This window comes from Garra rufa, chromosome 13, assembly GCF_049309525.1.
Source record: "Garra rufa chromosome 13, GarRuf1.0, whole genome shotgun sequence".
NCBI classification, from domain to species: Eukaryota; Metazoa; Chordata; class Actinopteri; order Cypriniformes; family Cyprinidae; genus Garra; species Garra rufa.
The window spans coordinates 41662124-41678175 of record NC_133373.1 but is presented as its reverse complement, the minus strand read 5'-3'; the positions used below and the strand labels follow the sequence as shown (position 1 = coordinate 41678175).

At 34.1% G+C, this 16052-nt stretch overlaps 1 protein-coding gene across 1 annotated transcript in view; it reads right to left on the bottom strand.

Annotated features, from left to right (window-relative positions):
* Positions 1–16052, bottom strand: part of parp1 (poly (ADP-ribose) polymerase 1) — a 36632-nt gene that overhangs the window by 8571 nt on the left and 12009 nt on the right. Inside the window, exons 5-13 of the mRNA XM_073853246.1 lie at positions 14721–14802; positions 13498–13614; positions 13177–13353; positions 12918–13089; positions 6699–6839; positions 6190–6432; positions 849–914; positions 641–773; positions 109–304 (exon numbers count right to left, since the gene is read on the bottom strand). Of these exons, the coding sequence (XP_073709347.1) occupies positions 109–304; positions 641–773; positions 849–914; positions 6190–6432; positions 6699–6839; positions 12918–13089; positions 13177–13353; positions 13498–13614; positions 14721–14802 (1327 nt within the window). The remainder of the gene's footprint in view (positions 1–108; positions 305–640; positions 774–848; positions 915–6189; positions 6433–6698; positions 6840–12917; positions 13090–13176; positions 13354–13497; positions 13615–14720; positions 14803–16052) is intronic.

Genomic DNA, 16052 nt, shown 5'->3' with positions numbered 1-16052 from the left:
TTGACCCATGCAATGTATTTTTGGCTATTGCTACAAATAAACCGGTTTTGTGGTCCAGGGTCACATATTTCTAACAGTTCTCTGGCTAGATGCCATTCCAGTTCTTACCTGTCCGTAGTCAATCTCTAGAGGATAAAATTTATTTGGGTATTTTGTGAAGTTGCTGGAGGCCCATGCATTCCCAGTCTTTTCCTCATACACGCTGCAGAAATTATCCATAGCAGAGTTCTTATCGTAAAACTTGTCCAGTTTGTGTCCTCCAATGGTGGTGCCAACTCGACCCCATGACCTGAAAACCCAGTATCTGAAAAAGCAACACAAGCATGCTCAAGACAAGTGACTCTGTCTGGTCAAATAAATGAAAAGTATTCCTCACATAAGTGTAAAGCTTTGACTTGCACCCTAAATGCACACTTTTATAAGAGAAATACCTTACATTTGCAAATAATGCACATCTATTTTAAGGTTTTGAAGCAGGTGTTGGTTTAAAATGCTCCCTGCAAAGTACTGTATAAATCTGTATATATGGCATGAAATTGCTATGGATTACTTGAGCAATTAAATAAAGTGCCACGGTTGGGATAAAATTATGCATGTGTCACAAGAATTCAAATAAATTAGAAAAATGTGTTAGGCTCACTGTTTCTTGACGTCATCCTCCAGCAGCTGTAGTTTGTAGTATGAGTTTGTCCCTCTGACGATGTCCACAAGACCTAGTGTGGCGCTGTAAATCTTCCCATTTTGATCCAGGACGTGAGCACAGTTTTCCAGACCTGAGCAATCAAGTCTTGATTAAGGCATTGCGCAAACAATACATACCCAAATATAACACATTGACTCTGTCTCACCTGATTCTGGATCTACTGCTGCCCCTCCTTTCACTGTCAGTTTCATTTTCTTTGATTTGCTTCCACCTGCCGGAGTAAAAAAAAACATGATTATTATTTAGCAAGGGAGTACAACACTCCCTTTTAAGATTTACAAATAAAAAATCATGTCAATGCATTTGAGCATGTATATAAATGAAATTTGAAAATTAAAAATGCTTCTAACAATCCTAGAACAAAACTACAATCTCCAAAAAAAAACAAAAAAAAACATTGTATTAAAAGCATAAATATATTAATATTATCATTTTAATCATATCACAGCCTAACATGTTTTACCTAGTCAAATCCTGCCCAAAATCATTATAATAATTTTAATTATAGTAAAATTAAAGTTAAATGTGTAATGAACACACACTACTAGTCAAAAGTTTTTGAACAGTAAGATTTTTAATGTTTTTTGAAGAAGTCTCTTCTGCTTATTTGATCCAAAGTACAGCAAAAACAGTACAATTTTGAAATATTTTTACTATTTAAAATAAACTGTTTTCTATTTAAATATATTTTAAAAAGAAATGTATTCATGTGATTTCAAAGCTGATTTTTTAGTCACATGATCCTTCAGAAATCATTTTAATATTCTGATTTGCTGTTCAAAAAACATTTTTTATTATTATTATGTTGAAAACAGCCGAGTACAATTATTTTAGGTTTATTTGATGAATAGAAAGTTCAGAAGAACAGCATTTATCTGTACGGTGACGCATTGCTGCCGCACACTTAATTTTTTTCCCACTCAGCTATGTCGTTATAACGAGATCTTTTCTCGTAAAAACGACATCTTTTCTCGTTAAAACGACATCTTTTCTCGTTAAAACGACATCTTTTCTCGTAAAAACGACATAATTATCTCGTTAAAACGACATCTTTTCTCGTAATAACGAGATCTTTTCTCGTAAAAACGACATAATTTTCTCGTTAAAACGACATCTTTTTCTCGTTATAACGACATATCATGTCATACGATCTGATCCGATGTTCCTGTTATAGACATTATGTGAGGGAGCTAAACGTTTGTCCGCGCTGCCTTCGCCACAGTTCTGACCTAAAGGAGGATGCACGCTGCTGGAGTTAGAATACACTAGCTATATATAGCCTATAGAAATACACTGTTTTAATAATTTTAATGTAATTGTTTCAATTGTAGCAGCATGTTTATTAGGATTAATCTCCATACTAATCTGCCCTCAGACCCAGAGGATTTAAGATGATCAGATCAAAACTGTTATTTCTGACTCTGAGCTTGGAATATTATTTGGATGAAAGTTTGATTTTACAGAAAATGTAAATAGTATCAGAAATAAATAAAAGAAAAATGACACACGGTTTGATCGTGTTATGATTATGATGATTTCGTTCTGTTTAAAAAATGAAAATAAATAAAGCCAGATTTTTTTTTCATGAAAAGAGAGCTTATGCTTTAATATTTGTGCGTGAGCGGCCCGGAAAAGCCACTTTTCGACTCAGCTTGTCTTTACGGTCTGTCCCATCATGCAGAATAAATGTTCGTCTGATGTACCGCTCTGGGCTGCGTTCTCCGATAACGTTGTCTCTTAGCGTGCTACGAAGACTCAAAAGGTACACCTTAACTACAGCTATACCTTTCCTACGTGTGTTCTCCAAACTATACCTTAGGATATTGCTTAAGGTAAACCTTCTTAAGTGCGACCTTAGCAGGTGCTGTCCATGGTGGAGGTGCTGAATAGGTTGATATCGATGCCTCAGTGATCGATTGTGCGCTCTTTCTTTCACAGCGGTATAGGTAAAGTATTGAGAAAACAATGTTTTTTTTAATAAAGAAGCGTTTTAGAAATAGTACAAACTGCATTTATCGGGGCTCAATGAAATATGTACATGCAGAAATACATGTGTATGTGTTTCAACTTATTCTCATCATTTTGCGTACGAATAACACGACTTTGCAATAGCGTGTAATGCATAAGCCAAAGTCCAATTTTGCGTGCATATGATACGCCAATCCTTCCAATTAACTTCAATGGAGAGAGGATGCGTATAAATACCACGCATCATCTTTTATATAGATGATATAAAAGATGATGCGTGGTATTTGTATGCATCCTCTCTCCATTGAAGTTAATGGGAAGGATTGGCGTATCATATGCACGCAAAATTGGACTTTGGCGTATGCATTACACACTATTACTCTCCACGCACGGCGCCGTCTTTGATTTAAAACAAGTACTCAAGGTCTCGCTGCCATAGCTATAAAGTTTGTGTAAACTCATCTTTCTTTATATAGACTCATAGCCTTTTCTGTCAAATGGTTCGCCCGCTGATGTGCCTCGAGATAGTAATTAAAAAAAGCTAACAACCATGGAAACTTTATTAATGAAAACACTTCCATACACTGGCCAGAACTGGTCCCCCGACTGAGCCTGGTTTCTCTCAAGGTTTTTTCTCCATTTCTGTCACCTGTGGAGTTTTGGTTCCTTGCCGCTGTCGCCTCTGGCTTGCTTAGTTGGGGACACTTTCCAGCGATACCGTATACTATTTGAACTGAACTGGATGATGATATCACTGAATTCATTGATGAACTGCCTTTTACTGAAAATTGATTGTTTACAATAATGCGTTACTTACACACTATTGTGCTGTTTAAATACTGTGCAGTTGCTTTGACACAATCTGTATTGTTAAAAGCGCTATATAAATAAAGGTGACTTGACTTGACACTGGGTGTAGGCTATAACAACTTAAGTATTTTATGTGTAAAATTTTAAAGTAAAAAATGCAATTTTAATACTAAATCAGATTTTATATTAAATGTTCATATAAAATTTTCTATTTGTAATTAAACTGCGATGTAAAAAAGCTTTTTGCGTGGTGCCCACTAGCGGTATGAACCGCCAGCAGCGGTAAGGTATAGCTAAGAGCGCTCCAGACCAACCTTACGAACGTATGACTTACAGAAGGTATACTTATCTAAGAAGGTTTCGGAAAACACATATTAACGATAAGGTACTTCTTAAGGTACAACTTAAGAACAACGTAGCGTTAAGGTGGTTTCGGAGAACCCAGCCCTGCAAATTAGTCACAATAACGTTTCTTTGCAAGTCTCATATAAAGCTCACTGCACTTTTCGGGTCGGCGGTACCAGCGCGATCCCTTACTTTGTGATTACAGAGGAATGAAATATAAATGTCTGCTTTATTTTATGTACTTCCACAATAACAACAAAACGTTACAAATTGCCTTTGTAAAAATACAGGGTGCGCTCTCGCAATTTATGTCTCTCTATGCAGCTTGAAAGGTCTACTTCAATAAAAGAATCGAAAACAAAATTGTGTTTACTTAATTCGTATAAATCCAACAAGAGGTAGTGTACAGTCTTTCCCGTGTGAGTTCATTATCTGTTACCTACCATTGTGCTTACAGCCAGCGCTACATATTTCCACAGTAGGCTATAATCCAGATGAAAAACCGGATTCGTGGCTTGATTCAGCTAAAAATAAAATTTAATAATATATAATAAATAATGTATAATTTGTATATAATCATAAGTATCAAGGCCGCCCAGGCATGTTCAATTAATATTCAAGCAATAAGCTCATGTGTTTTACCCACGAACAAAAATATGAAGAATCAAGCTTTTCGTTTTTCCGTTTCTCAAACAAAATGAAATAATAATAATAATAGGCTACTCAAATTGTTATTATGCTTATTATTATTATTATTATTATTATTATTATGATTATTATTAGGCGTATTATTATTTTTATTATAAAATCTTTTTGATTGATTTAACAGCAAATCGAAATATGAGCAGAAATAAATAAATAGAATTCATAATAAGGAAAATATAATAATAGGCCTAATAATAATAATAATAATAATAATAATAATAGCCTATTATTATTATTATTATTATTATTATTATTATTATTATTATTATTATTTCGTTTTGTTTGAGAAACAGAAAAACGAAATTAAGCTAGATTTGTTTGTATTTTTGTATTTGTATTTATTCTGCATGATGCGATAGACATGAAGACAGGTTGAGTTAAAAAAGTGACTTTTCATTGCCGCCCACATATAATTATTAAAGCATAAGCTCTCTTTTTACCCACAGACAAAAATACTAAACTGATTTTTTTTTTCATTGATTTTGTCCATTTTTGAAAAGGAACGAAATTATTATTATCATAATGCAGCCAAACCGTTTGTCATTTCTATTTTATTTCTTTATGATCGTATTTAAATTTTCTGTAAAATCAAACTTTCATCCAAATAATATTCCAAGCTCAGAGTCGATTATTCAGAAATAACAGTTTTGATCTGATCATCTTAAATCCTCTGGGTCTGAGGGCAGATTGGAGATTAATCCTAATAAACATGCAGCTACAATTGAAACCAATACATTAAAATTATTAAAACAGTTTATTTCTATATATAGCTAGTGTATTCTAACTCCAGCAGCGTGCATCCTCCTTTATGTCATGACTGTGGAAAAGGCAGCGTGGACAAACGCTTTGCATAATACACAATAACATAATCATATCATCTATAACAGGAACGTCAGATCGTATGACATATTATGTCGTTATTACGAGAAAAAGATGTCGTTTTAACGAGAAAATTATGTCGTTTAAACGAGAAAAGATCTCGTTATTACGAGAAAAGATGTCGTTTTAACGAGAAAATTATGTCGTTTTTACGAGAAAAGATGTCGTTTTAACGAGAAAAGATGTCGTTTTTACGAGAAAAGATCTCGTTATAACGACATAGCTGAGTGGGAAAAAAATTAAGTGTGCGGCAGCAATGCGTCACCGTATATCTGAACTAGAAATCTTCTTTATCATCAGTTTTGATCACTTTAAAGCATCCTTGCTAAATAAAAGTATTAGTTTTTATAATTTCTCCCCCCTGACTCCAAGCTTTTGAATGGTATAGTGTGTAATGTTACAAAAGCTTTTTATTTCTCAAGAATCATGTGACATTGAAGACTGGAGTAATGATGCTGAAAATGTAGCTTTGATTAATTACATTTTAAAATAAATTCAAATAGACAACAGTTATTATTAATAGTAAAAATATTTCAAAATTGTACTGTTTTTGCTATACTTTGAATCAAATAAATGCAGGCTTGGTGAGCAGACGAGAATTCTTTAAAAAAACAATCAAATCTTACTGTTCAAAAACTTTTGACTGGTAGTGTAACTGAATGTCTTTCAGTAAAACCTAAATATATTTCATCTGGTGCATGTGCATACATTTATTTATTTATTTTTTTAAATCTTTCGTTATAAGAAGCTCTGCAGGAAAATTAAAATGCATCTCTAACCTTCCTCCTCTTTGACTTTGCCGCTACTCTTTGAGGAATGAGCGCCAGTGGATTTGGAGGCCGAGGGTGCAGCCTGGGACTCGACTTTAACTTCAGCACCCCAGGGTGAGATGGCGTGCAGGGAGATGAGCTCCTGGAGAGCCTTTCCGGACTCCTTGATGTCAGTGAGGAAGTCCTCTGCCACCACACGCACAGATGCGTCCCTCACCTCCTCCATCTTCTTACTCATTTTTTCAATCTCCTCTGAGACACGAGAGAAACAGAGCAGGTTATTAATGAGTTTCGAAGAGACACGCCAGCAAATAAATAAGCTGGCAACACATCAGTAGGGACAAATTTATTTATCGGCAAGTACAAGCAGGACACCTAGTTAACACGCACACCTTGTTCTGTATCATACTGTGCATAACTTATTTAGTCAGTCAGCAAACATGCCAAAGACAAAATCTTTCTTATAAAACAAGGCAGCTCACAGAAGTTTGGAAAAAGAGTTATAGAACATCACTCACTCTTGCTGCTGAGGCAAAGATTAGCTTTGTTGGCAGTGCCTGTGATTTTTCCTCCTAATTCTTCCACTGAATTTTTCAGTTCATCTTTGTTCTTACGAAGTTTTCCCACAGCCAGCAGCTTCAGTCCTGTTAGAGGCTTATCTAAAGAATACACAGAGACAAACAACAGCAGTTTAACCATTAAAAACTGATAGTGCATAACATTATAGTAATCTCTAACTCACTTGCCAAATGTGACCCTGGACCACAAAACCAGCCATAAGGGTCAATATTTTGAGATTGAGATTTATACATAATCTAAAATATGAATAAATAAGATTTCCATTGATGTATGTTTTGTTAAGACAGGACACTATTTGGAATATTAATAATCTGGAATCTGAGAGTGTAAAAAAATATTGAGAAAATCACCTTATAAATTGTTCAAATGAAATGCATATTACTAATCAAAGATTAAGTTTTGATATATTTTCGGTTGGAAATTTGCGAAATAAATTTATGGAACAAGATCTTTTCTATCCTAATGATTTTTGGCATAAAAGAAAAATCGATAATTTTAACCCATAGAATGAATTTTTGGCTATTGCTACAAATATACCTGTGCCACTTACGACTGGTTTTATGGTCCAGGGTCATTATTTTGTAGAATAATAAATAAAATCATTGATAGATCAAAACCAACTGTCTAATATCTGATTTTTTGAGACCAGCTGGGTTTCCATCAATATATTTTTTATATGCATTTTAGGACATCACAAATTTGAGAATTTTTTTCTCTGTAATTTAAAGAAACAGTTCACCCAAAAATTACAATTCTGTCATTAATTACTCATGTCATTCCAAACCCATAAGGCTTTTGTTCGTCTTCAGAACACAAGTTAGGATATTTTTGTTTAAGGTATTTTAGTGTTGTAGTCTATGCAGGTTCAGAAAGCTCTCGGATTTCATTAAAAATATCTTAATTTGTGTTCTGAAGATGAACAAAGGTCTTATGGGTTTGGAACGACATGAGGGTGAATGATTAAAGACAGAATTTTCATTTTTGAGTGAACTATGCCTTTAAATAATTTATTACACTTAATAAAAAAGCCACAGTAGCCTCCCCAGTGTCTACAATTTTAATTTCCCACTATTTGTTGCTGTATTTTCACACAAAAAAATAGCAGTTGTTTTTGCTGTTGTAGAAAAGCTAAAACTATTAAAATATGAAACTATTTTCTATTTTTGTTATCTGAAAAAAAAAACAAATTAGATATTAGAAACTTAAAGAAAAATGAGAAATGTTGCTGTAGCAACTAACTGAAATCAATATTAAAATTACTAAAACGAAACTAAAATTAAAGCTAAATAGAAAAATGAAAATAAATAAATAATGACCAAAGCACATTCAGTTTCTAAAACAAACTTTTATTAAAAAAAAAAAAAACACAAGTGTATAAATATTAATATGAAAGATTTAAAAATATAAAAATAAGAGCTTAATTTAAAATATGAATAAATACTATCATATTTAGGGCTGTCACTAACGATTATTTTGGTAATCGAGTAATCTGTCAATTATTCTGATGATTAATCAAGTAATCGGAGAGTTATAATTATTATTTTTTGTAATAATAAAATAGACCCAAGTTAACAATAGCCTTTACGGTGACGCATTGCTGCCACACACTTATTTTTTTTCCTACTCAGCTATGTCGTTATAACGAGATCTTTTCTCGTAAAAACGACATCTTTTCTCGTTAAAACGACATCTTTTCTCGTAAAAACGACATATTTTTCTCGTAATAACGACATATGTCATAAAAACGATCTGATGTTCCTGTTATAGATGATATGATTATGTTATGTGAGGGAGATAAGCGTTTGTCCGCGCTGCCTTTGCCACAGTCCTGACATAAAGGAGGATGCACGCTGCTGGAGTTAGAATACACTAGCTATATATAGAAATACACTGTTTTAATCATTTTAATGTAATGGTTTCAATTGTAGCGGCATGTTTATTAGGATTAATCTCCAATCTGCCCTCAGACCCAGAGGATTTAAGATGATCAGATCAAAACTGTTATTTCTGAATAATCGACTCTGAGCTTGGAATATTATTTGGATGAAAGTTTGATTTTGAAATGAAATAGAAATGACAAACGGTTTGATTGTATTATGATAATTTCGTTCTGTTTAAAAAATGGACAAAATCAATGAAAAAAAAAAAAATCAGTTTTAGTATTTTTGTCCGTGGGTAAAAAGAGAGCTTATGCTTTAATAATTATATGTGGGCGGCAATGAAAAGCCACTTTTCAACTCAACCTGTCTTTACTGTCTATCGCATCATGCAGAATAAATACAAATAAAAAAATACAAACAAATCTAGCTTAATTTCGTTTTTCTGTTTCTCAAACATAACGAAATAATAATAATAGGCCTAATAATAATAATAGTAATAATAATAAGCTATTATTATTATTATTATTAGGCCTATTATTATATTTTTCTTATTATGAATTCTATGTATTTATTTCTGCTCGTATTTCTGTTAAATCAATCAAAAAGTCAATTATTCAGAATTAATAGTTTTGATTATCTTAAGATTTTGTAATAATAATAATAAGCATAATAATTTGAGTAGCCTATTATTATTATTATTTCATTTTGTTTGAGAAATGGAAAAACGTATATTCTTCGTATATTTGTTCGTGGGTAAAACACATGAGCTTATTGCTTGAATATTAATTTAACATGCCTGTGCGGCCTTGATACTTAGTATGATTATATACAAATTACACATTATTTATTATGTATTATTAAATTTTATCTTTAGCTGAATCAAGCCACGAATCCGGTTTTTCATCTGGATTATAGGCTACTGTGGAAATATGCTGCGCAGTCTCTGAGTGTAAGCACAATGGTAGGTTACAGATAATGAACTCACACGGGAAAGACTGTACATTACCTCTTGTTGGATTTATACGAATTAAGTAAACACAATTTTGTTTCCGATTCTTTTATTGAAGTAGACCTTTCAAGCTGCATAGAGAGACATAAATTGCGAGAGCGCACCCTGTATTTTTACTAAGGCAATTTGTAACGTTTTGTTGTTATCGTGGAAGTTCATAAAATAAAGCAGACATTTATATTTCTTTCCTCTGTAATCACAAAGTAAGGGATCGCGCTGCCGCCGACTCGAGAAGTGCAGCGTTGCGCTTCATATATGAGACTTGCAAAGAAACGTTGTTGTGACTAATTTGCAGAGCGGTACATCAGACGAACATTTATTCTGCATGATGGGACAGACCGTAAAGACAGGCTGAGTTGAAAAGTGGCTTTTCCGGGCCGCTCACGCACAAATATTAAAGCATAAGCACTCATTTCATGAAATAAAATCTGGCTTTATTTATTTATTTTCATTTTTTAAACAGAACGAAATCATCATCATCATCATCATAACACGATCAAACCGTGTGTCATTTTTCTTTTATTTATTTCTGATACTATTTAAATTTTCTGTAAAATCAAACTTCCATCCAAATAATATTCCAAGCTCAGAGTCAGAAATAACAGTTTTAATCTGATCATCTTAAATCCTCTGGGTCTGAGGGCAGATTAGTATGGAGATTAATCCTAAAGAACATGCTGCTACAATTGAAACAATTACATTAAAGTTATTGGTAACACTTTACAATAAGGTTCATCAGTTAAACATTAACTAATGTATTAACTAACATGAACTAACCATGAACAATACATTTGTTACTGTATTTACTAATCTTTATTAACATTAGTTAACGGAAATACAGTTGTACATTGTTCATGTTAGTTCACACTGCATTAACTAATGTTAACAAAATTTTAATAATGTATTAGTAAATGTTGAAATTAACATTAACAAAGATTAATAAATGCTGTATAAGTGCAGTTCATTATTAGTTCATGTTAACTAATGTGGTTAACTAATGTTAACTAATGAACCTTATTGTAAAGTGTTAACAAGTTATTTAAACAGTGTATTTCTATAACTCCAGCAGCGTGCATCCTCCTTTAGGTCAGGACTGGCGAAGGCAGTGCGGACAAACGCTTAGCTCCCTCACACGTCTATAACAGGAACATCAGATCGTATGACATATGTCGTTATTACGAGAAAAATATGTCGTTTTAACGAGAAAATTATGTAGTTTTAACGAGAAAAGATGTCGTTTTAACGAGAAAAGATGTCGTTTTTACGAGAAAAGATCTCGTTATAACGACATAGCTGAGTGGGAAAAAAATAAGTGTGTGGCAGCAATGCGTCACCGTAAGCCTTTAAAATGACTTAAAATACATATAATAGCAATGAGGCAATAATAATTAGTTCAAATAAAGTATCAAAAGTAGGGCTGTGCGATTAATTGAAATCGTATCGAAATCGCGATGTGAACATGCACGATTTCTAAATCGCCTTACAGTACGATTTTTTGCACGCACTCGACTGATACTTTTCCCGCAGCATGCTATTTGAACCGATCACAACACAGCGCGCCTAAACAGAGAGCAAGAACATGCCAACGTTCATGCTTGAAACCAGAAATGGTCATGCTGGTTTTCTTAGCAGAAGGCAGCTAGACTCTGCCAGTGTTCTAATTGTTTTTATGTGGGACACTGTGGTCTGGGTTGTTGTTTTTTCAAACACACGCACGCGCATACGCACACACATACTTACGTTTTGCCATAGGTCTGTTCTAAAGACATTTTGTTCTACCTTTACTAGGAAGGGCTCGAAATTGTGAACGTTTTGGTCGCACATGCTCCCAAAATTTAATCTGCGTGACCTGAAATTATATTTGGGACCATTCGTGCGAGTGCGAGAAACTGTTGTGGTCCGACTTGGTTTCATTTCTTTACCAAACTTTCGCTAGCCTAACTACTGCACAGACTGCTGTGAGCTGATACAGTGACAGCTTCGCCATTCTCTTTTTCGATTGTAAAAAATAAAAGGTCTCCACAAACCGCTTTTGAAGAAATGCATTATATTTCGTGCTATAGCGTACATTCTGTCAGATACAATTCTGGCGCCTCCGTGTCCATATACGTTACTGTACAACGCGGCATTCATCCACATCAGCGGCAAAGTTCCACTCACACAGGGGCGTAATTTTCACTGGGGACATGCTTTTCAAAATCCTGTTTGTGTCCTCTCATATTTCAAATGGTTTTGTTATAATAATCTCTTTTATTGTAGAATGCACGCTCAGCGCCTTTGAGAGTCTCGCAAGATCGTTAAAACAAAACCAAAAGTACAACGCGCATTCAAAAGCAATTTTAATATCCCGCGTTTAGAGAGCGACTCCTCAATGCGTGCAAATTAGGCTACATAAAATATCTAGCCAGTTATTAGTATGTGGGCTATAAAAAATATATTGTGTAGTTGTCTATAGTTCTGTATCATGCTTGAAAAATTCCGTCTCTATTTGCACTTTGAATATTGAAAGAGTAGCCTACTTTGATCATGTGCTTGTAAAACATCTGCAGTCAGAATCAGCCATGAAGAATCAAGATCAGTGCATTACTAAAAAGAAATTGGGTGCGCCTACATTTTTTTTGGTGCTCCTAACTTTTTTTTACCTGCTAGGTGATTTTTCTTCCGCCTTCTGTTTTAGAGACATGTTACAGGTCTTTGATAAAGATCTAATTGTTTTCCTTTAAAAAAATATGTTTTAGATTCACACTGTAAAACATGTCTGTATCAAAATCTTGATTAAAATCGAAATCGCAATACTGTTCAAGAAAATCGTGATAGGTTTCTTTTGTCCATATCGCACAGCCCTAATCAAAAGCAAGTAGTCATATGTTTTATTGAACAAAATACATAATGTATTATAAACAGTAGAGCTAATGTACATTACACATTATAACAAATGCCTGCAGAGGGCGCCAACGGCCTGACGATTGTTTTTACACTTATCTTTGTTGAATCCTTGTTTAATATTGACTCAACAAACATTTAATTCAAATGTCCACTTAATCTTTAATATTTGGCCATTTCTTTACAACAGAAATGCTGCAGGCACTGTAATTTGTTGAATATGTGGACATCAAAAAGTGTAAACTCAGAGCAAGGGTTTTAAACTTTTTTTTTTATTTTGTGTACATCTAACTTGCTCTTATTATTCGTGTGGGTATCCGCTGTTCAAAAACTAAGCACTAAATAACCCTCAGTATTTCTCAAATTTTTTTCACAGAATCACTGACCTGCAGGGACCTCAGTGAGGTTATTACTGGCAGCAGCGGACGCGCTCAGGGAGGCTGAGGTTGCAGTAGCAGCAGATGAGGGGGTGGGGGCAGCCTGAGGGGCATCTTTGGGAAACACACGGTCCTGCCGTTTAAACTTGAACTTCTTCAGGAATGGAATCTCACTAAACTCCTGAGGAAGAATAACATGTGCAGGACATGTTCGGTGCTGACATTCACCTGCATACACATGCAACTACCACAGATCCACAGTACTTACCTTTGGAGTGACCCAGTCTTTGCGATCAGGCGTCTGAGTCTTGAATACACACTTGGTCCATGCCGAGATGTCTCCAGTACAGTAGTATGCATCACTCTTAAACACAAGCTGCCCTTTGCAAGTCTCACAAGGCTTCAGGGACCCAAAAGCCATGCAGTCTGATAGCCGGTCTATGATCTGTCAATTTAAATGATACACAAAGTCATAAAGCAATTGTGAAAATAATCAAAGATTCTCTTTTGTATCCAACTTTTGACACTGCTATTGAAATTTCTAGTCAGACAGTGATCTTCCAATCAAATCAGCATAGTGCACACTTACATTTGACTCTCCAGAGGGAACTTCCTGATTGTTGGCAATTAGCAGTTCCTTCATGTCATTGACAGAGCAGAATTTCTTCAGCTTGTCCTTAATTCCCCAGACCAGCTGGCTTTGCTCCTAGAATACATCAAGAACCAGACAAAAGCATTTTTTAGACTGATATACTTTCTAAATTACAGAAAAAACTAAAAGCAATCAGTTAAATGTCTAACTCTATAGTCTCATTTCTACAGACAGGACAATTAATGTAATAAAATTCTTACGTCAGTTATGTTAGCAGAAAAAGAATACTTATTTAATGCAGATAATAAAATGTATTTAAAAAAATAAATAATACTATATAATCTGGAGTGTTGGGCGTCACACATTATAATTAACATGAGCAATGTAATCGGATTACTTTTGTTCCCCAAGTAACCAGTAAAGTAACATTACTTTTTAATTTACAAGAAAATATCTGAGTTACTTTTACAAATAAGTACCGCCAAATACCCCCCCCCCCCCCCCTCCCATTTATTGGTTGAAAACTCTCATGGTACTTTAGTTCTAGAATAAATTGTGATGCATTAATTCATCTCACTCAAAAAAAAAAAAAAAAAAAACAGATTCACTATTCCTCAAAATAAATTAAAACAGTGAAATGCAACTCAGAATATGACGCAAACCTGCAATAATTAAATATGTTAAATAACACAAATACCCTTTATGCATTTAATCCCATTTTATTAACCAGTGTCTTTGCTGCTGACTTTCAATGATCCAATTCAACCATACTAATATGCAAAAATTACTCAGGATGAACATGTTCTTTTTTTTTGCTAAAGAGTGTTAAACTTTCTTCTTCTGTGTTCTGCTGTACAGATGTGTATTTACTTTCCTTCAGCCTGAGGCTTTTGGTGTGAAAAGGCTTTTACATTTGCAAGGAATACAACTTTTTATATTAAAAACAAATAAGCAAGCCCTGCCCAGATTTAAAAAGTAATGAAAAAAGTAACGTAACTGATTACTTTCCATAAAAAGTAACTAAGTAATGCAATATTGTAATGCATTACTTTTAAAAATAACTTTTTCCAACACTTAAGATAATAAATACATTATCATGAAGCTAATCAGCAAAAATGGAAAAGTGTGCATCAAAATTTCTACATTATATTGATGCAAATTCATTTTACTTGGCAAATGTTATCCATAATCATATGACAAATATCAGAAACAACTCATACCTTCAGTTTCAGCTCCAGTTTTTCATCTTCTTTCTTCTGTTTCTTGGAGACTCCTCCATCTACATCATCTATCTTTCTCTTCCTGAGAAAGAAAATATATATTTTTAAAACAAAGACAACCAGATGCATAAGCATAAAACTCTTTATGAAGACACAATGTATTGCATTTATATCCTAAGGACATTACTTAAACATTTACTTTTTGCAATTTGTTCTCTTGATTATGGTCAGCTGCAGTATTTACTTCTTACTTACTTATTTCTTCTGTATAATGATGTTAAATTGTATAACCACTGACCCAGGCAACTATTAACCTACACAGCATTGTTATTATTAACCAAAGCAATTACAAATCACTTTTGTTAACTGAAATAAAGCTTGAAAAAAAAAATTAGATAAAGAAAAGATCTTACGAAGTAATTAGAAATGCTGCCACAGCAACTAACTGAAAAAAAAACCTGATTAGAAATGTAACTAACATTAAAAAGAATGCTAAAAACAATGCCAAAGTAACGCTTAAATAGTTGTCTATATAGGTAACTGCACAGTCATAATCACAAACTCTTTCAGGGTGATCAGGTGTACACAGGAGTATAATGTACACTATATATACAGCTGATTTTATGCCCTTTACATTAATAAAAAGGAGCATTCTTATTATAAACCTGAAAAAACAAATCCTGATCCAAGACATGATCATCTGATCCGAATGGTGAAAACCTTTCCAACTTGTGGCTTTCAGTTAATCCTACAGAGAGAATTTGGTCACCTCCGGGCTTATGTTATAACCCAGAGACTCTTCTATCAGTGGACCTCATTAGAAGATTATCAGTCCACTGAGTCACAGTCATGTCTGGACAGGATCCTCTATCCAACGGTCATCATAATGCCGATCATTAATTAATCACCTCATGACAGACACTTAAGCTGATCTCAACATCACTGCTGTGCCTATTTCCCCTCCAGAATGTAATTAACGCCCATTTGGGTGGTGATAATGGGCACCAGCGGTCAAATCAATGACCCCTAGTGGAAAAAAAAAAAACACAAACAAGGCCATTCTTCCCATTAGAATGAAAGGCATATAAAAGCCCATATAACAGCTACGGGTGAAAAGCGACACACAGAGAGAGAAAATAAATGAATATAGATGTGGCATCTTTTGCTAATGGATGCAAGGACTTTTCCAAATAGATCAGAGGAAGTCAAATGCATTTGCAGAACATAGGCAAACAACATCAAGCGACGAGTGGCAGCTCAAAGCGATAACAAACGAAGCATAAACGACAGAGACCTGGTAGGTACATTAATATTTACTTTTTAAATATAGGT